Below are 24,149 nucleotides of genomic sequence, written 5' to 3' on the forward strand. Positions count from 1 at the left end.
TTTTTATTAGATTGTGACCAATCCCCCTGTTTCATCTTTAAGCCTTCGGTATTTGTGCATAGAGGCAGCATGGTCCAGGCACTGACCCAGGGCATAGGGTTGGGAATTAGGAGACCTGGGTTGTGTTCCTGAAACACTGGGCACAGAGGAGGTGAGATATTGAAAAGAAATCAGCGTTTAGGTGCCCAAATAAATGACCGGAGTTTTAAAACGCTCTGATCAAAACCTAGCTTTTGAAAATCTGGGACATTTTGGAAAATTTGACCTTGAGTTTCTCTGCATCTCAAATTCCTCATCTGTATAATGGGGATGATGAGGCTCCTGTGTAAAAGCACTTTGAGATCTATGGATGATAAGCACCACATAAGTGCTAGGTGTTATTTCCCTGCTTTCTAGTTGGTATGTTACATTAGGAATCAGATTTGATAGTCACACTTGCTGATGATTCCTATTGACACTGTCTGAGCCTAGGACATGGGGTATGTTTCAACTGTCCTGCTATCCTATTAAGACTTTAATATTAATCAGATTATTTTTCAGGCATTCACCAAGCTTCATGAAAAGATTCCACCCGTGTGTTCATATAGGGGAATATTCATTGTCTCTCAAGCAGCACAGTATGAATTGAACATAATAATTCAATGTACAACTAGTAATATCCATATATTTTTGATCCCCAATTTGTGAAAATATTCCAAAGACTACATAAAAGAGAAGGCATGGAATTACTTTGCGTGCTACGAGAGGCTGTATCTCAGGCAATTGGGATGAATGTAATAATAGGAAAATTTAGACTGACTATAATATTTAAGCAAGAAAGGTTCCTCTATCAGGCTTTTCATCCATAGATCTCAAAGCACCTTGCACAAATGACTAAGTAGAGTTACCATAACTTTTCAGTTGGGGAAACTGAGGCACGGATGCACGATGAACTTGTCTCCAAGGTCGCACAGTAAGTCAGAGACAAAGCTGGGAATAGTTCTCAGGCTGCCTAACTCCTGGCCTGGTGTCCTCACCACCAAACTTACCAGCTCGTCCTCTGCCTTTGTATTGAACCAAACATGCTGTTGGCACTCAGCAAGTAATCCATGATGATCATATCAGGCCAAACCTCCGAGCAGTGATGGATCTGGCCCCACAGTGTAAGACACTGAAAACAGGCACAGACAAAGCATTAGACATTAAAAACACCCTGCACTGATTGGGGCAGGGGCAGGAGCTGGGTAGGGACTAGCTGAGCTACCGCTAACAGGTCTTTCCAATCTCTATTTTCGGTGACTCAACTCTCTTTTAGATGCCTCCGAGCCGAGTCTTTCCATCCTGGTTCCCTCCACCCTGGAGGATGCTGAGCTTCCCCGCATCATTCCTCTGCTCTGCCTGCTCTCTGATTTCACTCCTCCCTGGAGTGCTGTTCTCTGGGGCACTGGGAAGGAGGTGTCTGAGGGTCTTATGGATGCTGGAGCCATAGACGGGAATGGGGTCTTTAGTGTTTGGAGCCTAACGACAATCCCATCTGAGACGTGGAACCAGGAGACGACCTGCAATTGCACAGCCAAGGAGAACAGCACGGGGAGAAGCATCAGTGCTTCAAGGAAAACAGGTCCAGTATCGTACCATCCAATCTACCTGCCTACCTGGGTATTTATCCTATGCCCCTCACCGTGGGTCAGCAACATCTACATAGACAGAATCAGACGGGATGGCTCAGGGGAATGATAACTAATGGGCGCGAGGAGAGGCTTTGGAGACCATTGAGAGGGTGCTTGAGCTGTGGGGCAGACAGTTATGGTCGCTCCATTGTCCATCTCTGGCTATGCGCCTCTCCGGGTATCTGGGCACCAAGAGTCAGTGACATCTACTCCAGGCCAGACAGATATAGACAGAATCCATCGGGATGGCTCAGGGGAATGATAACTAATGGGAGTGAGGAGAGGTTTTGTAAACCATTGAGAGGGTGCTTGAGGTGTGGGGCAGTTACAGTCACTTCCCCTATCACTCACCTTTCCCACCCCCAGCCCTCCTGAAAACCTTCATTTTTCAACCCTCCCAGGGGTGAGAAATGGGCTTCTGGTGAAGCAGCCCGAGCCTTCCCCTCCATGTGAGCACAGCAAGGCCACAGAAGGGTCACTTGGGTGAGCCAAAGGGGAATAACTAGAAGCATTGGGAAGGAAATCATCAAAGGGAACAGCAGGATGAATTTCAGGAATGACTGTCTGACAGCGAGATCTAACAGAAAATAGAGATTTAACAGATGCCCGGGACAGAGCTGGAAGCCCCTGTAAACAGGACTGGACAAAGCACTAGTGAATACAACACAGGGAACAATCCTGCAGTGACCAGGGGGGAGCTAGAGGGCACCCAGTGAAGCAGGATTGTCTCCATCTCTGAATTTTTGCCAACCTAGTAATGCCAGTAAAAGCCTTAGTGTGGACGCAGTTATACTGGCATAAAGGTGCCTTTCACCAGCCCAGCTTATTTCAGCTCCTGAGCTAGGAGGAGTTATGCAGCAGTGTTACAGTGTACAAATTCCAGATGGCACAGACAGGTGTGTCCAGCCTGCCGAATGGACATTTAATTTCCTAATTGCCTTGGCGTGCTGGGAAAAGAGGAACCACCTGGAATGTGACCACAGCACTCAAAGATACACACATTAGAGGACTTTGGGGGTCGGAGGTGGGGGATTTCACATGGCAGACTTTTGGCCTATGATTTTTGCAAGGTCCTTTTCCCCTGTCCTTTGCACATCCCACTGTCTCTGCATACAGGAGGGCAGCACGCAGACCACAGAGTAATGGGTGTGGAGCTTTGTGGAAAGGACCTCCCTTTGCCCATGATCTTATGTGGGAGGTACAGATCAGGGGCCCTTCTGTTCTGATGGGAGTTCTCTATACTCTGCAGAGAGAAGAGACGCTGGAGACTGTGGGATTGTGTTCTACGCTGGGCTGCCCTGTATTTTCAGCCTTCTCCTGATCCAGCTGTTGATCTTGCTCTGGAGAAAGTGCCCCGTCAGAGGTAACTCAGTCATAACTCTGTCTGCAGTAAAGCAGCCACTCATCACACATCCCTATAACTGTCCCTTTGTCTGTTTCATCCACCAGGGAGAGCTGTGCAAAGACAGAAGGAAATACCTATGAGGCAGATCCCACAGGTAAACTGCTTTCTCAGCCTTTGGCTCATCAGAAAGATACAGTATACTAACAACGGGGGCTAGAAACAGTGTCCTGGTCAATGTCGAACCCTAGTATCTACACATTGCCTCCTGAATTCTCATTTGACTTTATTCTTCTCTGCCCTTCCAGTGTAAGTGTTGTGTAGGGTTACTGGTACAGAAGAATTGCTGGGTTCCACCCCAGAGGTGGCTGCAGATCAGGGATAGTGAAATAGTGAGGTGTATATATCTGTGAGGGACCAGCAGATCCTCTAGTCTGTCCTCATGTATATCACAAGCCACCAACACCATCCAGCCACTACACACTAACCCTCAGTACTTAGGACAAAAAATAACCAACGACAAAGGAGAAATCTGCACCATTGAAACATGTTCTTCACATTCTTACAACACAAAGGCTGATCAGCTGATTCCCTTGGAACTTTCTAAATAAAATTCTTCATTGGGAGAAGCTGGGCATGGAACAATCCAGGCTGGGGAGAAATGTCTTAGAGGAAGTCAGAAGGGTTTGGAATGGAAATGCTCTAAGTGACTTAATGACAAGGGATCAAATCCATAGGACACCACCACAACCCCAGCCCCACCGTATGCACTGAGGTGACAGAGATGAGAATGTGGCCCAGAGTTGCTGACATGATCCTAGCCTGTAAAACACCCCGTCTAGTTACACAGTGTTGTTGGAGCCTGCCTGGTCCCAGGATATCAGAGAGAGAAGATGGGTGAGGTAATAGCTGTTACTGGAGCAACTTGGGTTGGGGAGAGACACGGACAATTTTTGAGCTTACACAGAAAGCGTCTCTCTTTCACCAACAGAAGTTGGTCCAATAAAATATATTACCTCACCCACCTTGTCTGGCTATGGCGTTCTGGAAGGACAATGTTAATCAAATGCATGAGATTGTCGATTCTCATTAAGCATATTACCGTGCGGGAGGCAGTGTGGGATAGTGGAGGATACTGGACTGGGAGTCAGGATTTTTTTTCCTGGTTCAGCCACTGACCCGCTGAGCAACCATCACCGAGGGTATGGCTACACTTGCGAGTTGCAGCACTGGTGGAGGCTTTCCAGCACTGCAATTAGTAAGTGGCCACACCTGCAGGGCACTTCCAGCGCTGCAACTCCCTGGCTGCAGCGCTGGCCGTACACCTCACTCAGCATGGGGAATAAGGATTCCAGCGCTGGTGCTGCAGTGCTGGTCATCAAGTGTGGCCACACACCAGCGCTGTTATTGGCCTCCAGGGTATAAGGGTGTATCCCAGAATGCTTTTAACTAAATTACTCCCTTTGTTTTGTTATGCAGCCTCTCTTTGTTTTGTTATGAACCTCCTCTGATGCTACCAGAGCTGCTCTACCGGAGCTGCTTATCAGCTCCTGTTTGCTGTGATCAATCTGTGAACAATCAAATGAGATCCTCCTCCCTGCGTGATTCACAGGGGTTGAGTGTTTGCGTTTTGCTTGACCAGCAGCGAGAAAAGGAGTCATTCACAGGGGTTGAGTGTTTGCTTTGCTTGAGAAAAATGGGGGGAGGGGACAGAGGGGGGAAAGAGAGTATGTTGGATGCAGGCTGTTTGCAGTTAACAGTAAGGGGGTGGGAAAATTTTCTGATTTTGCACAGTGTCAGTTCCAAAAATCCACTCCTCCCCCCCCCCAGTCCCTGTCACACTGCCCCACACCCCCCTCTTTTGAAAAGCACGTTGCTGCCACTTGAATGCTAGGATAGCTGCCCATAATTCATCACTGTGGCCACACTGCAGCGCTGGTAGCTGTGAGTGTGGCCACACACCAGCGCTGGCCCTGCACAGCTGGACGACCAGCGCTGCAACTACCAGCGCTACAGATTTGTAAGTGTAGCCATACCCCAAGTAATTTTAGCTCTCGGTGCTTCCGTTTCCCCTCCCCCACTTTGTGGCGTTGTGTATTTTGACCACAAACTCTTTGGAGCAGGGGCTGCCCCTTTCTATGTGTGTGGAGAGCCCAGCACAATGGGGCCTCGGTCTCTGTTGAGTCTTCTAAGTGCTGCTCTAATACAAAGTATTAATAATAATATCAGATCTTTGCTTTTTCTATTTCAGACTGAATATGCGGCTCTGACGTACAATAACAGAAACGCTCCCCTGTGACTGATGTAGTCTCACAAAAGTGGTTTATATTTTTTAAAACAAGAGATACAGAAAGAAAGAATGAAAGAGAAAGCGAGATAAATATGGAAAATCTCATGTTTGTAATGTTCTATAACGTGATGTGCATTTGCTTCAAATACAAGCACTTCCATAGTCAGTTCTCTGAACCCATAGTCTGAGCAGACACCTCCATTCTTGCAAAAAAAGCTGTGTGGGGTCATTAGCAATTTGCCTGCAGGTTTGTGGGGCATTGATTTTACATCTCACGTCAAACATGTCACTTCCTGCACCATAGCCCCCGTCACTGAATTCACTCACCGTAGGGCGCCTCCTTCTGACTGCTCATGGGATTAACTCCTTCCAGCTCCAGAGCACTGGAAATTATACTAAAACTATGCACAAGTGACTGGAAGAGCATCTCAACTGCAGCAGAACTGTCCTAAGCTACCAGACATCGTGAAAGCTGATGTCCTATTGAAAAGGCTCCTTTCTCAATTCCAAACCTTAATACAATGATTAATGCAAAATTTTACCCATGAAAGAGAAAAGAGGAAACTTGGCAAACAGCATGATTGTAACAAACAATATCCTGAAAGATGAAATCTAAAAGCTCACTTCTCGTACGCTGCTTAAGAGCAAAAGGTCCAACATCCTGGTCAGTTTGGGTGACGAACGCCTCATGTGGGGATCTGCTGCGGCATTTGAATGAAATATGGATCTATTTTAATGATTCAGAATAATAAATAACCACCAGGAGTCACACACTATAGAATGTGCAAGAGATAGTTCAACACAAAACATCTAGTGCAGAGACAGCATGTACCAGGGCTGTCTGACAGGTTAGACAACAGCCCACAAGACTGGTTAATGGTGCAATTGTGTAGACAGCATTGTACCTTCTGCCTATTGCAAATGATTTTCCGAAGAGATCAGCACCCACCACTGGGGCCAGAATTCTAAAGAGCCCAGTTTCCTAAACAGGCTTGAAGCCCCTTCCCATTGGCCGCCCCAAGCACATGCTTTGTTCACTGGTGCCTGGAGCTGGCCCTGATTGAGGGCAGCAGTTTACACTTCCTTGGTTACCAAAAGCTAGGAGAGAGACCGGAGAAAGCAATCAGCCCAAACACTTTGCGAGCTGAACAAACAAAAGAAAAGTGGCAAAACAAGTGGGCTGAAACTGACCACAGCAGCAAGTGCAGCTTTCCAAGCAGCTATTTTTAAACGATTGGCCCTTTGCAGCAAACATGTCCTGTAGCCTGTGGTTTTATAAGATCAGTTTCAATTTGTTTGACCCTTCTGTGTCCTTGCTGTGTGTGTGTGTCTCTCTCTCTTCACGTTTGATACAGAAGGGTCAATTTGTTTTTGTAACACATAATGTACTAATGAAATCAATAAAAACTATGACAGTAACTTTGTTGTTCTCTTGGCTTTTAATAGACATATTGGAGAAGATCATGTGTAAAATGAATTTGTATCATTTAAGTGTGACTGGGAGCAAACATGCTCAAGTGACTTAGATGCAAAAACTCCCATTCTTTTTGCAAACATCCCTAGGTGCCGCCCTATCTACATCTTTATGCACCTAAATACCTTGAAATCTGCTTTTCATGAGCCTAGATACCATTGAAAGTCAGCAGGACTTAGATTACCAAGTACTTACATCACTTTTGAAAATGAGATTTAGGTACTTGTGCCCCAATGTGGCTAGATTTCTGTGATAGCCAGCGCTACAATTTCATCATGGCAATTGTTAAAAAATTTCAGGCAGAGGTACAGGAAAACTACCATAACAAAGGGAGGGAGCAGAGGGCATGTGAGGGGTTGGAGAGCCCTGGACTCACCCTGCAGTGGCACCTTCTGTCCCGTGGGGCTGGGTCCAGGTTGGGGCATTGCGATCTGGCCCACATGGTCACAGTGCCACTCAGGTTTGGTGCGACTGCCCCTCTGTAGATGGAAATGGAGGGACAGATGTGCCAAACCTGAGACCACTGGGCCAGGTTGCAACGTCCATTGCTAGGAGCTTGGCCCAGACTCAGTGGCCGGGAACTGTCATTGCAGGGGTCATGGAGTTTACTCAAATTCATGGTTACTGCGAACTCCACGCCAAAATCATATTCTGAATTCTAGCTAAGTTGATTTGCCAGGTCAACAGGACCTTTGTATGGTATGTAGCTGCACAAAGCACATCTATGGCACATCTATGACACATGCATCCGACGAAGTGGGTATTCACCCACGAAAGCTCATGCTCCAAAACGTCTGTTAGTCTATAAGGTGCCACAGGACTCTTTGCTGCATCTATGGCACTAGGCCCCCAGTTCACCAAAAGTCTGTTAATTTAGCCGTGTACTTATTTATCTTCACCACCCTGCTGCAGAAAAGGGAGAATTATCCCCATTTTACAGCTGGGGAGTGGAGGCCCAGAGAGACTTGGGGTAACGTGTTCAAAATCCTCTAAGTGATTTGGGAGGCAGAGTCCCACTTTCAACAGGGACTAAGGCTTGAAAGTCATTGGGATATAAGTGACCCGCCCTAGGTCACATACGGAGCTTGTGGCAGAGCAGGGATTTAACGGAGAGCCCCTATGTCCCTGGTTAGCACCTTGACAACCCCACCGTCCTTCCTCTCTTCAAGCATGTGCTGAAATCCCAGTGAACCAGTTAGGCGAGGAGAGGTGTTTGCATCACATTCAACTTCTCCTGGAGCTAGGTATCAGTGAGACACGGGTCAGAACCTGGCCCATATCCTGGTCCCTTGGTGCTGCTCCCATGACACCAACGGAGCAGGAACTGGCTGTACATGCTAGGAGGTGTTAAGGCAGCAGAGCCAGCCCTACCAACAGTCCTTGGCATGTCATGTGGCAGGAGCAGTCTGCACTCAGGGTCTCCCCAGCTGGCAAATGGCTCTTTGGGAGTTTAGAGCAACTTCCAGGCTGGGCCAGCTTATATATGACCTGAAGATCAGCTTGGGATAACCGGAGAGTGGACTCAGCAGAGGCTCTGGCCCTGATTTGCAGTAGGAATTTATTGAGGCTGAGGTTTGAAAGGGCAATTTCAATGCTCAATTAATCTGGCCAATCAAATCCCCGATGGAGCTTTGCAACTCTCAGCCTTAATGTTCAAGTCAAGACAAGCCGCAGATTGTGGGGGTGACAACTGTTTAGAAGGGATGGATTTGGAATCACTTAGTGGGCATTTCATTTTGCTCTCTCTATGAAGTATTTTGCATATTACATTAAGAAACATGCATTATGCACATATCTGAAAGAAGTGTCCTAAAAGTAAGTTTTGCCCCAAATTTTCCAGAGTGGGGTGACTCCACCACACTTTCATATTGTAGCCCCATCCATTGCTTTTCCAGAAGACCTCACCCCCAGTCCTTTTCTTAATCTATCGTAATAATTAAACACACAAATTAAGATGTATTTTTGCTAATTTCACCCTTTCCATAATGAGCCTCTTTGTTGATTTCCTCAAACCTTTCCTAAAATCATGTTATATGCCTCTTGGTGGTTGTTACATTCACCACATACAATAGAGAAGTTAGATAATAAACATCAAATACTCTTGCTGCAAGTTTGCAACCTAACACTACCTTTATTCTTAGAATCCAGAATGATAACACACAGTAACCAAAACCAGAGAGAGACAAAGCAGGCTGCTCCCTAAGGCAGAGAGGAAAAATTCACCTACCTTGTTCTAGGCTGCCTCTTTCCAGACTGACTGCTGCTACTCCCAGATTGCACACTTCCCCACAGACAGCAAGCAGGACCAGGAAAACCACCTGAAATTAAAAGTGATAAATCATAATTTTAACACAGTTTTCATGAACCTTTTTATGCCCTTTTATTGATGCTAATACCATCTGACCTTATCAATCGCTGAAGCACAGAAAATATTCCACCTGAATTGCAGTCAGAAGAATGTCTTCTTATGGGCATCCAATCATAACACAAATATTCCATCTGAGACACACACCATGCTGTTACCCAGTCTGAGCTTGAATTTCTTCTCTTATAGATTTTGGAGGCAAAGGAATATTTTCTCCCAGGTTTGCTCTGCTGGTTCTCAGAGCAGGTTTTGAATGGGGTTATTAATATCTCCTGGCCCTCTTCCTTTGTCGTGCATGTTGCCCCACAGATCTTTAAGAGGAAACAACATTTTCCTCTCCACGTGACAAAGTCTTTCATCAAGAGATCCATTAGCTACCAGATGTCTGTCTGTCTCACAGCATCGCCTATTCATTACTGAAGAAAGGCACAAGATGTCCCAACACATAGTTGGGATGATTCTAGTCTATCTGCGGAGTAAGTATTTTAGCCTGATTTATTTCATGCTTGTTCTCTACCATGCTAAAAACAATTAACTTTGTACATAACATCCTTCTGCAATTCCAAGAGGTTCTAACATCAACCTGGTGAGAGAGAAATTCACATCTTTTAGTCCATCAATTGAAATCTAAAGAAAGGTGATGAAATAGTCTATTTTAAAATAACCTGAATGCCAGATATTAACACCTTGAGAATAGTTTCTGGTTAATATCCTGGATTGGGGTGCAAAATCTATTCTTCTTTTATGCTGATGTCTTACATATGGGCTGATGTATTTTTCTGCAGAATGATCAATGGGAGAATTTGAAACACAAAGGGCGATGTTAGTAAAAGCCTCTCCCATGTACAGTATAGCCAAATGAAGGTTTTTTACAATTGATTTTGATAAGTACGAGCGGGGATGCGTAGCCTGATGATTAGTGATGTGAACTAGAAGTATTTACCCTGGGTTCTGAACTCTGAAGTTGTTTTTTGTAGTTACATTACATTAATTCCCGCACAGGCTACATGAATCCTAACAAAACAAATGGCTAGAAATAGAGAAAAATTAAAATGAATATTTAATAAATATGTGCTTTGTGTTATTCTTGCATCATCTGCTCTATATAGTGTATGGCAAAAGCCCAGGCTTGTCCAGTGCTCACTGTATTAACACACTCCTTTCTTCCTCTGTATAGTGGCTGCCTCGGAAGAAGGGATACAAATCCTGCAAAGCCCAGCACAGCTGTGGCTGACTTCTGGCCAGACTGCAAAGCTGGACTGTAAAATATCAGAAGAAGAATGGCGAGTTCGGTGGTACAAGGAACAACAGAATGGAAGTTTACATGGGATTCATCAGAGTTCTGAGTCTGAATCTTTAGATGAAAAATACTCGCGTAAAGTGAACATTACGGCAAACACGTTTTCTCTACTTATCAATAACATACAAAGAGATGACTCGGGGGTTTATTACTGTGGCCTCTCTGCCTCTGTGTATCTACTGCCCAACTTTGGGAATGGGACCAGACTAATTGTCACAGGTGAGTTTTCAGCATCTTAGATCAATGATAACCTAATGCTGGGTGGTGTTTGTAAAAATCATCTTTTTTGGCTAGATTGTGACCGATCCTCCTGTTTCAGCTTTAAGCCATTAGTATTTGTGCATAGAGGCAGCATGGTCCAGGCACTGACCCAGGGCATAGGGTTGGGAATTAGGAGACCTGAGTTCTGTTCCTGAAATACTGGGCACAGAGGGAGGGAGATATTTAAAAGAAATCAGCAGCCAATAGCTCCCATTTAGGTGCCTAAATAAATGATTGGACTTTTAAAACGCTCTGAACAAAACCTGGGACATTTTGGAAAATCTAGCCTCGGGTTTCTCTGCATCTCAAATTCCTCATCTGTATAATGGGGACAATTAGTCTCCTATGTAAAAGCACTTAGAGACCTAAGGATGAAAAGCAGTGCTAGGTGTTATTTTCCTGCCTTCTAGTACACCTCTACCCCGACAGAACGTTGTCCTCGGGAGCCAAAAACTCTTACCGCGTTATAGGTGAAACCGTGTTATATCGAACTTGCTTTGATCTGCCGGAGTGTGCAGCCCCGCCCACCCGGAGTGCAGCTTTACCGCGTTATAGCCGAATTTGTGTTATATAGCGGTAGAGGTGTAGTTGGTATGTTACATTAGGAATCAGATTTGGTATTCACACTTGCTGATGATTCCTACTGAAACTGCCCGAGCCTCGGACATGGGGTATGTTCCACCTGCCCTGCTATCCTATTAAGACTTTAATATTAATCAGGTTCTTTTTCAGGCATTCACCAAGCTGCATGAACTGATTTCCCCAATGTTTTCATACAGGGGACTATTCATTGTCTCAAGCAGCCCAGTATGAATTGAACATCATAATTCAATGTACAACTAGTAATATCTATATATTTTTGATCCACTGTACATAAAAGAGAAGGCATGGAATTACTCTGGGTGCTATGAGAGACTGTATCTCAGGCAATTGGGAAGAATGTAATAATAGGAAAAATGTAGACTGACTATAATATTTAAGCAAGAAAGGTTCCTCTATCAGGCTTTTCATCCATAGATCTCAAAGCACCTTGCAAATGTGACTAAGTAGAGTTACCATAACTTTACATATGGGGAATGAGGCATAGATGCAATATGAACTTGTTTCCAAGGTCACAGAGCAAGTCAGACACCAAGAGCTGGGAATGGATCTCAGGCTTCCTGACTGCTGGTCGGGTGTCCTCACCACCAGACTTGAGCAGCTCTTTTTCTGCATTTGTACCTAACCAAACACATTGTCGACACTGAGAAAATCATCCTTGATGATCATATCTGTACAAACTTCTGAAGAGTGATGGATTGTGGGAGTCTCCCAAGGTGGATGCCCCTTAGTGTAAGACAGTGGTTTTCAGCCTGTGCTCTGCAGACCCCTGGGGGTCTGCAGACTTGTCCAAGATCTCCAAAGGGGTCCACACCTCCAACATTTTTTAAGGGTCCGCAAATGAAAAAAGGTTGAAAACCGCCAGTGTAAGACACTGAAAACAGGCATAGACAAATATTAGATATTTAAACATGCTGCACTGGTGGGTAGGGGTAGGAGCAGGGTATGCTAGCTGAGCTACCACTAAGAGATCTTTCTGACCTCTAGTTTCTGTGACTCAACTCTCTTTAGATGCCTCCAAGCCGAGACTTTCCATCCTGGTGCCCTCCACACAAGAGGATACTGAGCTTCCCCGCGTCATTCCTCTGCTCTGCCTGCTCTCTGATTTCACTCCTCCCTGGAGTGAAGTTCTCTGGGACACTGGTGAGGAGGCGTCTGATGGTCAGACGGATGCTGGAGCCATAGACGGGAATGGGGTCTTTAGTGTTTGGAGCCTAATGACAATCCCGTCTGAGACGTGGAACCAGAAGACGATCTGCACTTGTACAGCCAAGGAGAGCAGCATGGGGAGAAGCATCAGTGCTACAGTCTCCAAGGAAACAGGTCCAGTATCGTATCATCAAACCTAACCTACCTACCAGGGCATTTATGCTACACCCCTCACCGTGGTATCTGGCAACCAAGAGTCAGTGACATCTACTCTAAGCTAGAGAAATAGACAGAATCACACAGGATGGCTCAGGGGAATGATAACTAATGGGAATGAGCAGAGGTTTTGGAAACCACTGAGAGGGTGCTTGAGTTGTGGGGTAGACAGTTACAGTCGCTCCCACGTCACCCACCTTTCCCACCTCCGGCCCTTCTGAAAACCTTCATTTTTCAATCCTCAGTGGTGTGAATTGGGTTTCTGGTCAAGCAACCTCAAGCACAGTTAGGATACAGAAGGATCACTTGGGGTGAGCCAAAGGGGAATAATGATGCATAAGGAAGGAAAACAAAGGAAACAGCAGGATGAATGTCAGGAATGGCTTCCTGACAGCAAGAGCTAACAGATAATGGAACAGATGACCAGAGGCAGGGCTGAAAGCCCAAATAAAGAAGACTGGACAAACATTAGCCATTATAATATAGGGAAAAATCCAGCAGTGGTCAGGAGGGAGCTAGAGGGCACCCAGTGAAACAAGGTCGCCTCCATCTCTGGCCTCTAGGATTCTGAGCTATCCCCTATAAATAACTTGATTCTATTGCACTCGTCACTGGAGCAGGAGGTCTCAGGCTAAAATGGCTCAGTGGAATGATGTCCAGGGCAGGCTGGCAGCAGTAGGGCTGGTCTACGCTGTTACCGGGTAAGGCTGGTGGGACAATGATGTAAAGTTTTGCTGACATGGCTGGCTACTATAATTTTTGCAAGGCTGCTGTCCCCTGTATATGGAGGCACATCCCACTGCCTGCATATACAGGTGGGGAACACGCTAGAGAGCACAGAGGAATGAACGTGGAGTTCTGGGGACAAGACCTCATTTTGCCCGTCTGGTTTGCTCGCAGTTTTCCATTCTCAGCATCTCTTCTCTCTGCAGGAGACTGTAGCATTGTGTTCTACGCGGGGCTGCCCTGTATTTTTCTCCTTCTCCTGATCCAGCTGTTGATCTTGCTCTGGAGAAAGTGCCCCGTCAGAGGTAACTCAGTCATAACTGTGCTATAAAGCAGGAACCCATCACACATCCCTATAACTGTCCCTTTGTCTGCTTCATCCACCAGGGAGAGCTGTGCAAAGAGGGAATCAAATACCTATGAGACAGATGCCACAGGTAAACTGCTTTTTCCATCATTTGGTATGTCAGAAAGATACAGTGTATTAACAACAGGGGATTAGAACCAGTGTCTTGGCTAATTTCCAACCCTAGTGTCTACACTTTGCCTCCTGAATTCACAGAGGTTTCATTTGTATTTATTTTTCTCTGCTCTTCTAGTAGAAGTGTTGTGTAGGGTTATTAGTACTGAAGAACTGCTGGGTTCCACCCGAGGTGGCTGCAGGTCAGGGATGGTGAAATAGTGCAGTGTATATTTCTGTAAGTGACCACCAGAACTTCTAGTCTGACCCTATATATATATATCACAAGCCACCAACACCATCCAGTCACTCAACTCAGCTACCAGGACAAAAGACCACAAGCAAGAAATCTACACCATTGAAATATGTTTTTCACATTCTTATAAAACAAAAACTGATCAGTTGATGCCTTTTGAACTTTCCAAATAAAATTAATAATATCTGATCTTTCCTTTTTCTGTTTCAGACTGAATATGCGACTCTGATGTACAGTAACAGAAATGCTCCTCGGTAACTGAATCTCACAAAAATGGCTTATGTGTTTTTAAAACAGGAGATGCAGAAAGAAAGAATGAAAGAGAAAGAGAAATATAGAAAGTCTCATGTTTGTAATGTGCTATAATGTTATATGAATTTCCTTGAAATACAACCCCTTCCATATTCTGCATTGACACCTCCATGCTTGCAAGAAAGCTGTGCAGGATCGACTGTAGGTTGAGGGGGCATTGGATTTACATATCGACTGGAAGGTGCCACTTCCTGCACCATAGCACCTCCTATCACTATGTTGGGAATTTGGTTCTGACTGAGGGGAAAGTGTCACCCACTGAATTTGTGAAGCTACTTCCTATACTGGAGGAGATTTCCAATCCAAACACTCACCGTGTATGGAGGGAGTAACCTAAAGGGAGCCCAGCCCAAGGCCGGTCGTGCTGTGGCATTGGGGTCAGTACTTAGATCAAATCAGGCCTGTATGTTCACATTTTTACTGTCACCTGTGAATGACAGGGCTGGTTTAGCCGCCAGTAACAGAACATGGATGTTAAGGGTCAGACTGTAACACCTTTACCCACACGGGTGAGAAGTTACAGATGGGAGCAGTCCCTGGAACTTCAGTGGGACCCTGCTGTGACTAACGGCTCCCCAGTGGGAGTGAGAGGTTCATCGCCTGGCCCTAAACGAAATACGAAGGGCCATATACTGCTCTCAGTGACCCCTGTAAACCCAGAGTAGCTCCACTGCCTTCAGCAGAGTTCCTCCCTAGTGGTACACACCAGCGTCAGCGAGAGCAGCGTCAGGCCCAAAGAATGTAGAAGTCACCTGTCACATATAATAGGCTGAGCTTTGTGCCTCTCAGCTGCTAGAGAAAGGAACGGAAACATGAGGGAGGAGGTGGCATATTTTTTAATGAGCAACATTTAGAATTACAGCTTCAGAATGAGGCGTTAGTATCAAACCAGGCGGCATGTGCAGGCTCCGTGGCTGGGGGAGCCCCTCCCGTTGATAAAGCATGTTACATAGAGAAGATAGACAGGTGCTGGCATGAGGCCCTGTGGATCCAGCCCTTTGGGAAAAGCAGCAGTTTCCCAAGGAATTCATTGGAGTAGCTGCTCCAGGACGGGGATGCGGAGAGAGCCTGACCTCACGCAGCTCCATTCAGACACAGTTTCCCATTCATAATCCCCCCCCACACCAGGGAACGATACTGCTGGCCAGGCGGCTCGGTCCTGCTGATGGCAGCTCCTCGGAGGCAGCCAAAAGCAGCCTCCACCCAGCTGGGAAGTGTCACTTCTGTCTGGTTCTGCCCCTTCCATCGGCGCATCAGGGGGCCAAGGCTGGTTCTGCTTGTGCTACCGGTAACACACCTGAGTCTCACGCCCAATCGGGGGGATGTTCAGTTTCTCGTGGGTACAACCTCCCACCTCCCCTTTCAAAAGCACTAAGGATTCGGACTAGACATGAGAGTAGCTGAGTTCACTGTGGCTGCCTGTGTGAATAAGGCAGGCCCTGAGCCCCAACTCCTGTTACCAGAGCACAGCCTGAGTAACTGAGCTCAGGGGGGAAGAGGAGAGGAATCGTCTCCTTCACGGGTCACAGAACATTGGTGGAACCAGTCCAAGCTCCAGAGCACACAGGGAGCACATAGACCACGTGCAGGCTCCTGCAATCCTGACACCCTTTATGAAATGACACTGTCTACAACCCTCTGCTCCTGCAGAGAGGGTGGAATTTGTCCCTAAATGCACCAGTATGTTGCAAAGATACCTGTATGTAATCGGGGGATGGTCCCGCTGTTGTGGGGAACTTTCCTGGCTCATACACTAACCCGATGGAATTGGCCATCGAACGGATCTGACTCCTCGCTCCAATTCCCTTTACCCAGATGCCTGTCTGACCTTGGGGACTCCCTTTCCAGTCTCCCATGCGGCAGAGTCATAACGCCAACAAGGCTGGGCCTAGGATTCCTGGGAGACTGAAGCCCCAGTCTGATCGGGGATGTGAGGACTTTGCTGCATGGGACAGAGGTGAGGGTGTCCGCACTCTGGGGTCCTCTCTCCACACCGGACGCTTCCCTGACCCCCGGATCGTTACAGACAGTTCAAATCCAATGCAATCCATTAAACAACAACTGTAAAAAAAATTAGAGAAAAAATGGGAAAGGTTAAAGGGAAAAAGGAACCCCACCCGGTGGGCACAGGAGACAGCACAACCAGCCGGATCTGAGACATCAGGGAAGCTCATAGTCTGTTCCTCACACGTCCCAGGCCTCCTTCCCAGGCCCTGGCTGTGCTGCGGTGATACCCCGGGTCAGACCCCTGCTCTGGGGGTGGCAGGACCCTTCTCCCCAGCACCAACCGTCCCATCGGGTTCACGTCCCTGCTCCGAGTCCGGCCTGCGAGGCCTCTTGTCTGGCGACGTCTCTCTGCATCGGGCCCTGTGCCCAGAGTCCCCCTCGCTTTCGCCAGCTGCTTGGCTCCGGTGTTAACTTCGGCGGGGCCGGCGTCCGCTCCCCAGCTCCGGCCCCGCAGCTCCCCGCTGCAGCTCAGCCCAGCTCCTCTGTGCTGCCCCACCCTCGGCTCTGCCCCCAGCCCCCGGCTCTGCCATCTGGGCTGCTCCCTGGCCCCTCTGGCTCTGGCTGCTCTGCCTCTACCTCAACCTCAGCTCCGGCAGCTGCTCTCCCCTTAACTCAGCCCTACTCAGTCTGCCGTAGGCAGGTAAACCTCAGACAGAGGACGGGCCCTCCAGGCTCCTGGCTCCCTCGTTGGCCTGCCTGCCCTGTCAATCTAGCTGACTTGGAGCATCAGCCTCTCCCCATTGGCCCTGAGGACTGTCAGTTTCTCATTGGCCCGTCCCCTTTCTTTTGGTACTGGAAAGGGCCGACCAAAGAACCCCAGTAAGTGTCAGGAAGGGGCCAGCACCTGCCTCACAGGCATGACAATGTCTTTCCTATCGCAGCAGGAAATCTCTCACCTCCACGGGTTTGGTTCTTTCTGTGACTTCCTGCTATTTATGCTCTAGGTGGACAAGTCGGGTTACTTTTTAATTATATTTTGCAACTGAGCCACATGCAGCAGCAGTGACGAGCAGAAGCAGTAAAAACAGACCAACAGCTTTTACAGAAAGACACCATCTTACAAAACGGCTGCTGTCGTCGAGGTCAGCAGTGAACCAGCTGTGAGTTTCCAGACTCGTATCTCAGTGTGGGTTACGATTTTTCTCTTCCATCAGCCACTGCATCCTGATCTGGTTGTGATTCCTTGACTGAAACTCCACTTGGGCATAAACCCTTTGAGCCTGTTTGACAACATTTCATACTATTAGTCACCTCCATGGAAGGTCAGATAAAACTGTTCGAGTTTGACACAGTTTCAAACGGGTGACTAAGCTTTCTTGCTTCTCTTGCAAACAGTGCACATAATTAGCACATAAACCATTGTGGAAACCTTGCTCTAAGAGTTCAGCACATGGCTGAAAACAGAGTTTAGGATTCAGATAGTTTTTAATGCACCTTTTAACTCCCCTCAGGCTGCAGTTCTCCCTCCTTTACTGTATTCCCAAAACAGACTGAATGGGCCAAATTCATCCATGGTGTAAATCCAGCTCCAGGAGAATTATAGTCGCGAATGGTCTGCATCCTAAATTCACTCCTTTTGCACAACCAGCAAACAGTAGCATTATGCTGAGAGGTACTCGTGACAGTTTGGATTACAAACCTCTGCTGCGATTAGGTGGGAATGCACCCTTCAATTAAGGTAGCTCTCGGGATGAATTAAACAGAATGCCCCCACTTATGGCAAAAGGGAGTTATGAACCCACACTGACTAAGTAGGCTGAGGGGGTTTGCTGAATATTGCTTGTTTGGGGTGTATGCAGGGGAAACACACAGAAACTGAGAATGGACAAGAACAGAGAGGCAGAGGCAAAGAGCAGGAAAGCCAGGCAGCAGCCTGTGAGTAGCATGACCCTGGAAAAACCATGAGAGAGAGATTTTGGGCCCAGTGTTGGCTGAAGAGGCTTGGGGATGTTAGCTAAGTGCTTGGCTACACTTGCGAGTTAGAGCGCATTAAAGCAGCCAGGGGCGCCCATCCACACTGGCAAGACATGTAGAGCGCTCTGACTCCATGGCTAGAGTGCTCCTGGTACTCCACCTTGGCGAGTGGAATAACATTTGATGCGCCCCCGCTGGAGTGCTGCGGTGCCAGTGTGAACGGGGTGTTGCATTACTGCACTCTGATTGGTCTCCGGAAATGCCCCATAATCCCCTTAAGTGGCCACTCTTGTTGTTTTGAATTGCTGCAGGAATGCGGATATGCCCTTTCAAAGCTCTGTTTCTGACAGCTGGCTGCTTATCTGCTCCGAGACACAGCAACCATTAGTGTGGAATGCTGTGTGTGTGAGAGAGAGGCGGGGAGCAGAGAGGGTCTGCTGCTGTCTGAACTTACAAGACACCATGCTGACATGCTCTCTGTCCTCCAAAAACCCACTCTCTCTCCCCCCACAAACACACAACACTCCCTGTCACACTCTACCCCATCCCACCCTCATTTTAAAAGCACGTTGCAGTCACTTGCATGCTGGGATAGCTGCCCATAATGCACCGCTCCCAATGCCACTGCAAGTGCCGCAAATGTGGGTGGCCATGCCAGTGTGCTTGAAGCTGTCAGTGCGGACAGTTTGTGTCTATGTGAGAAGTCAGCCCAAATATTAATAGGGCTGTTGAGCCTATAACTCTCTCCATCTAGCATGGACTGTGAGGTGTTAATTACCTGGACTGGAACAGCAGCAAATCCAAGCCAGACTCAGAGACACCATCAACCCCACCAGGAAAACTGCCACCACATGGTGCAATATCTGCGGCACACACCAGCTGGGATGGACTGTGGAGGAAGCAGACTCCGGTGGATCATCAGGAGCTGGGACAGTTATGTTTGCACCGTTTCGTTAAACTCGTTGGCTTAATTTACAAACCTGGTTCCATTGAAGCGAATGGGATTTTTGCCATTGACTTCAGTGGGACCAGGATTCCACCCATGTAGTTTACAAGTCATAGGATCATAGTGATGTAGGGCTGGAAGGGACCTCGAGAAGACCTCAAGTCCAGGCACCTGTGCTGAGGCAGGATCAAGCCAACCTAGCCCGTGCTTGACAGGTGTTTGTCCAACCTGTTATTAAAACCTCCTGGGATTCCACAACCTGCCTAGGTAGCATGTTCAAGTTCTTAACTACACTAGAACCTCAAAGTTACAAACATCTTCATGCATTCATTCTCAAAGATAATCACTAATGAGATTGCCTGAGCTACTTCCTTAAGTAGTCTAAGTGTGGAAGGGTGGAATGTTGTTGCTGTGACACTCAAGACTGCTGAGCTGTTAAGGTTGCTCAGTGCTCCTGTCCCTGGAGCTCTTTCTACCACACTAGGTTGAATTTCATCAGGCCCCTCTGACTTAAATACATACAATTTATCTAAATATTCTTTAACCTGTTCTTTCCCTACTCTGGCCTGAGATCCTTCCTCCTTTTTGTTAATATTGATTGTGTTAAGCAACTGGATACAATTAACCTTTCCAGTGAAGACTGAAGCAAAATAATGCATTAAACACTTCAGCCTTCTCTCTGTCATCCGTTATTTACTCGCCTTGCAGGTTAATAAGTAAAGTCATGATTTCTTTTAGTTCCAGAAGCAAATATAAAATCACTCACATTCAAAATACCTGGCACTTTTCTTAACTCTGTTGCCAGAAGAGTTGAATTTGACTTCACAGGTGAAAATTTTCACACTGGTCCAGGTATCTTCTGGGATGCTAATGTGACTTATGCGCATTAAGGATCCATCCTTTGCTTTCAGTGATCGCATTAGTGCCTCTTCCTGCTGATCCCCAGAAATATTCCAGGAAATTTGGACTGGGTTGAAGACTCCATGGACAATGCAAGCCAGATCAACCATCCCAGTGGAAATGAGGCCGTGGGGAGATGGAACCAGAAGCAAAACCCAGCTGCTGGTGGTGTAGCTGTCTGAACAGAATAAAGCAGAGAATTTATTGTTCCATCCTGCGTCTGACTCACAACAGACCTGCCATCTGTTTATTTTACTTTGTTACAATGGTACACTTCCACTGAAGTCAATACAATTAGACTAGTGTAAAGGATCGGCCGCTATGAATGTTAATCTCATGAGATGGGGATTCATTCAAAGTAAAGAATTCTGCAAAAAGGAAAGAATAATTGTTACTAAATGCATTTGTGGCTGTTAGGTCAAAAACAATTTGGCAGCAATAAATAATGATGAGGGTAAAACTAAAGTGCTTTGGGATCTACTGGTGAAAAGCACTAGGTATGAGGGAAGTGGGTTTATTATTATTCAGGAGCTTTTAAAAAAAAATCTGTCATCTTTGACCATTAAAGGAAAAAATTAGTTGTTATTTTTCAGCTTAGTTTCTCCTTTTCAACCATTTCAGCTTTGAAAGTTGTACCATGTTCCATTTTTTCCCTTTTTTTTTTTAACATCTCAGCATTGTCGATCACTTTTCCCCTTGAGTTACACCATTATCTTTCCTTACCTCCAACAATCAGCGTGGATCCATTGCCGAAAATCAGATAGCTGCTGGATTTAACTGCACAGTAATAGTCACCAGAGTCCTTCTGCTGGACGTTGTAGATTTCCAGTGTCATGCCGTGTGTCTCGAGTTTGCAAGCAAACTTACTTACATTTTGATCATTTAAGCATTTCTTGATGCAGGTGGGCCCCTCACCTTCTCTTCTCCTGTACCAATAAACCGAAATGCCACCTCCTTCCAGCTTTTCTTTGGAAGAACAGGGGATCTTTGCCTTAGCACTAATTTCGACAAACAGGAATCGCTGAGTGGGGTACAGAGATAACTGTGCTCCCAACACTGCAGAGATAAAACAGATTATGTCATTATAGTCAGCTTTCACTGGATCTCTCTCTGCCATAGACAAATGGGATTGTTCAGGAATAAAACTTATTTAATCTGATAATACTTATGCTCTGTAAAAGTGGCTGCAGCGTGACTTCTAGAAACCATGCTAAAGCTAGCACAAGTGAATGGAAGTGCATCTAAACTGCAGCAAAATTCTGTTAAGCTACCACAAAAGTCCACATCCTCTTGCACTGGCTATTTTCTGAATGCTGTTCAGTAACACAAGGAGTTTTACCCATGGAAGAGAAAACCAGATACTTGGCAAAGAGCATGTTTGTAAAAAATACAACGAAAGTCTGATACGCTGCTTCAGCGAAGGGTCATTTCTGATGAAGAACACGGCCCAGGAGAGTGTGCTGTGGTGTAGATGGATATCAACTGACTGGGGGGGAGGAACCCACAAGGGATGCTGTATTTCTTGCTGACTGTTGATGAATTAATATCAGACCCCGAGATACTAAAGGGTACATTTTCAAAAGCACCTAAGTTGCATTAATTTTCTATGGTATTTATGCCCTTAATTCTGATGCCTTTGAAAATTTAACTCATAATTGTAATGAGTAAATATAAATACCCAAAGCTAGGACAACAAAGAAGAAGATATTCTACCAAATACAGCATGCGGTGTTGGTTTCTAAAGGGTCAGAATAGTATGCAATGTTGGTTAATGTGCCAGTGTTGCAAGATACAATGCATCCAGCACATGGCATGAAAAAACGAGGGAGTTACTTCCTGCATCCACCCATCCCTCTCCTGCATTTCCTGACAGCATGACACTAACCGGTAACGATCATTTGGAGGCCAGGCTTGGAGGACTTTATTCGCCATTTAAATCACCAAAGTGAAAGCTGCAGCTTGTTTCAGAAATGACAGAACTAACGCCTCCTTTTATGCATTTCCAGAATATGGGAGAGGTTGGACTTTGCCATGTCACCCGTCTTCTTACTCTGCAGGTTGGATCCAATCCTGAAACCTGTGCACATCCAGAACACCCACTGGGGCATGGATCTGTGCAGGATTGGTCCTTTTTGGCATCACATTTTCGAGGCTGTAACAGTGTCATGGGTTTTCTGAGAACCTGCTGTGCCACCTATGCCGTGGCACGTGGCCTGACTGAGGTGCAAAGTGGTAGGGGACTCAGTCCTGGAGTATCCCCGGTGGTCCATTGTAGAATCAGGGTTGCATCCCTGCCTCAGTTTCTTGTACTCCATTCTGGGATGGAAGCTGTATCACTCAGCCTTCCTCCGAGACTCCAGCTGGGTCTCTCTCCTTCAGGGGTTGTACGGGACCTCACCCCACAGTTCTGCTGGTCCCCGGTGGAATCCTTGCCTTAGGGCTGTTCCTATCTCTGGTTTTGGTGGGACCCTTTTACAGGTTTCTTCAGTCCCTTCTTCAGCAGGTAGAAGCAAAAGAAATTAAAGCAGGAACAAAAAGTAAAGTTAGTGCTGCTACCCTGGTCTGGTGTCTCATCAATCTCTACCCGCTTCCACGAGGGCATGGCAGGGGGACCCAGGCATGCCCTTTCCTCTGGGTGCCACACCAGGGATCCTATGTTAGGCAGTCAAAAAGACTTGTTTTTGTTTAAATCTCTGACTGCCTCCCTGAGCTGTTTCCTACCTCTGTACCTGGCAGGGAATTAATTTGCCTGGGCAGCTTTTTCCCCATCTGACCCTGTGGAGCTCCTCCCCCGTCCCTCTCCGAGTACGTCTACACTGCGATAAACCTGCAGCGCCAAGTCTCAGAACCAGGGTCAACTGACACAGGCTTGCAGGGCTACACAATCTCAGTATAGATGCTCAGGCTGGGGCCAGGCTCTGAGACCCTGCAAGAGAGGAAGGTCTCAGAGCCCGAGCGTCTACACTGAGATTTTATAACCCTGCAGCCCGAGCCCTGCTTGTTTAACCCACCTCTTGTTTCCTCTGTCTGTCCCTAAACCAGTGGAGGTGGTGAACATGTGGGTCACTATGGCCAGTTAGTGCATCATCTGAAAGAAAGGGAGAAGTCTCCTACCAAGCTCAAAGGGGAAAAGGGCATTTCTCACCACTGGTGCTACTCAGACACATCAAATTAGTAAGGAGCCCAGCAAGACCTTGAGGCTTATGGGAGATTTTCCATCGCAACCATTTTCAGTGGAAAAGTGGATCTGAAACAAAAAGATTTTTTTTTGCTGAAAAAATATCTGCTTTCCTTGGAAAATTTCGACTATTTGTTGAAAACCCGAAAACTAAAAAGTTTTAGTTTTTTCCTACAAAATGTCAAAAAATGTCTTTGTAAAAAATCACCCCAGTTTGTGACCAGTTCTTCTCTGCAGCACTTGGACAAAGGCAGGCAGATGCCTATGCTGCAAGGAAAGGTCAACCCTCTGTCAGGTGTCAGCTAAGGCTAAATCAAATTCGTTCATTAAAAAGCTGGACCCCCCACTTTACAACTATATGTTACATCACGCGGGAGCTTTCACGGGAAGGTCATTGTTCGAAATGGTTTAAAGAGGCTTTCTGGGTAACATTAGTAAGACTGATATGAATTATTTAAATGAGAGACATTCAGGTGATAGTGAGAGATATGTAAATGATTTGCACTAAATTCGAGCTAAACCCAAACTGAAACATCCCCTTTGGTGAAGTTGAGAAAATTGTTTCCTGTCTCCCTGCTCCGAGCTGAAAACAAAAATAGATAAGCCATGCAGAGAATCACAGTATTTCCGGCCAGACTCAAACAAGGAGTGGAGAGTCTCTTGGGATCAGATATTTGGGTCAGATTTTTCAGCCCTATTTCCAAACTCAGGGCTAGAGTCTGTTGCTTCAAAATTCCCACTGATGTAGGTGGAAATTTTGCCTGAGTGAGGACTGCAGAATCACAACCCAAAGCATTTCAGACA

The 24,149-nt window shown here is 46.4% G+C and overlaps 2 protein-coding genes and 1 long non-coding RNA gene across 3 annotated transcripts; 2 read left to right on the forward strand and 1 right to left on the reverse strand.

Moving 5' to 3' along the window:
• The first annotated feature begins 2,895 nt into the window (after positions 1-2,895).
• Positions 2,896-6,600, forward strand: LOC123352039. Its single transcript, XR_006574086.1, has 3 exons — positions 2,896-3,012; positions 3,099-3,148; positions 5,243-6,600. It is a non-coding gene; the product is annotated as an uncharacterized LOC123352039 (long non-coding RNA).
• A 2,871-nt stretch (positions 6,601-9,471) lies between these two features.
• On the forward strand, positions 9,472-14,442 carry LOC123351491 (immunoglobulin gamma-1 heavy chain-like). Its single transcript, XM_044990877.1, has 6 exons — positions 9,472-9,596; positions 10,298-10,639; positions 12,293-12,604; positions 13,579-13,677; positions 13,760-13,809; positions 14,299-14,442. The coding sequence occupies exons 1-6, from the start codon at positions 9,554-9,556 to the stop codon at positions 14,344-14,346; spliced, it is 894 nt and encodes a 297-aa protein (XP_044846812.1). The 5' UTR covers positions 9,472-9,553; the 3' UTR covers positions 14,347-14,442.
• Positions 14,443-15,300: 858 nt separating this feature from the next.
• LOC123352035 (immunoglobulin alpha-2 heavy chain-like) lies at positions 15,301-22,620 on the reverse strand. The gene is made up of 5 exons (XM_044991733.1): positions 22,053-22,620; positions 20,891-21,223; positions 20,034-20,345; positions 19,100-19,210; positions 15,301-17,627 (listed from the first exon to the last, which is right to left on the reverse strand). The coding sequence occupies exons 1-5, from the start codon at positions 22,063-22,065 to the stop codon at positions 17,539-17,541; spliced, it is 858 nt and encodes a 285-aa protein (XP_044847668.1). The 5' UTR covers positions 22,066-22,620; the 3' UTR covers positions 15,301-17,538.
• Between the last annotated feature and the right edge of the window lie 1,529 nt (positions 22,621-24,149).

Source organism: Mauremys mutica, chromosome 17 (assembly GCF_020497125.1).
Source record: "Mauremys mutica isolate MM-2020 ecotype Southern chromosome 17, ASM2049712v1, whole genome shotgun sequence".
Classification (NCBI taxonomy): domain Eukaryota; kingdom Metazoa; phylum Chordata; order Testudines; family Geoemydidae; genus Mauremys; species Mauremys mutica.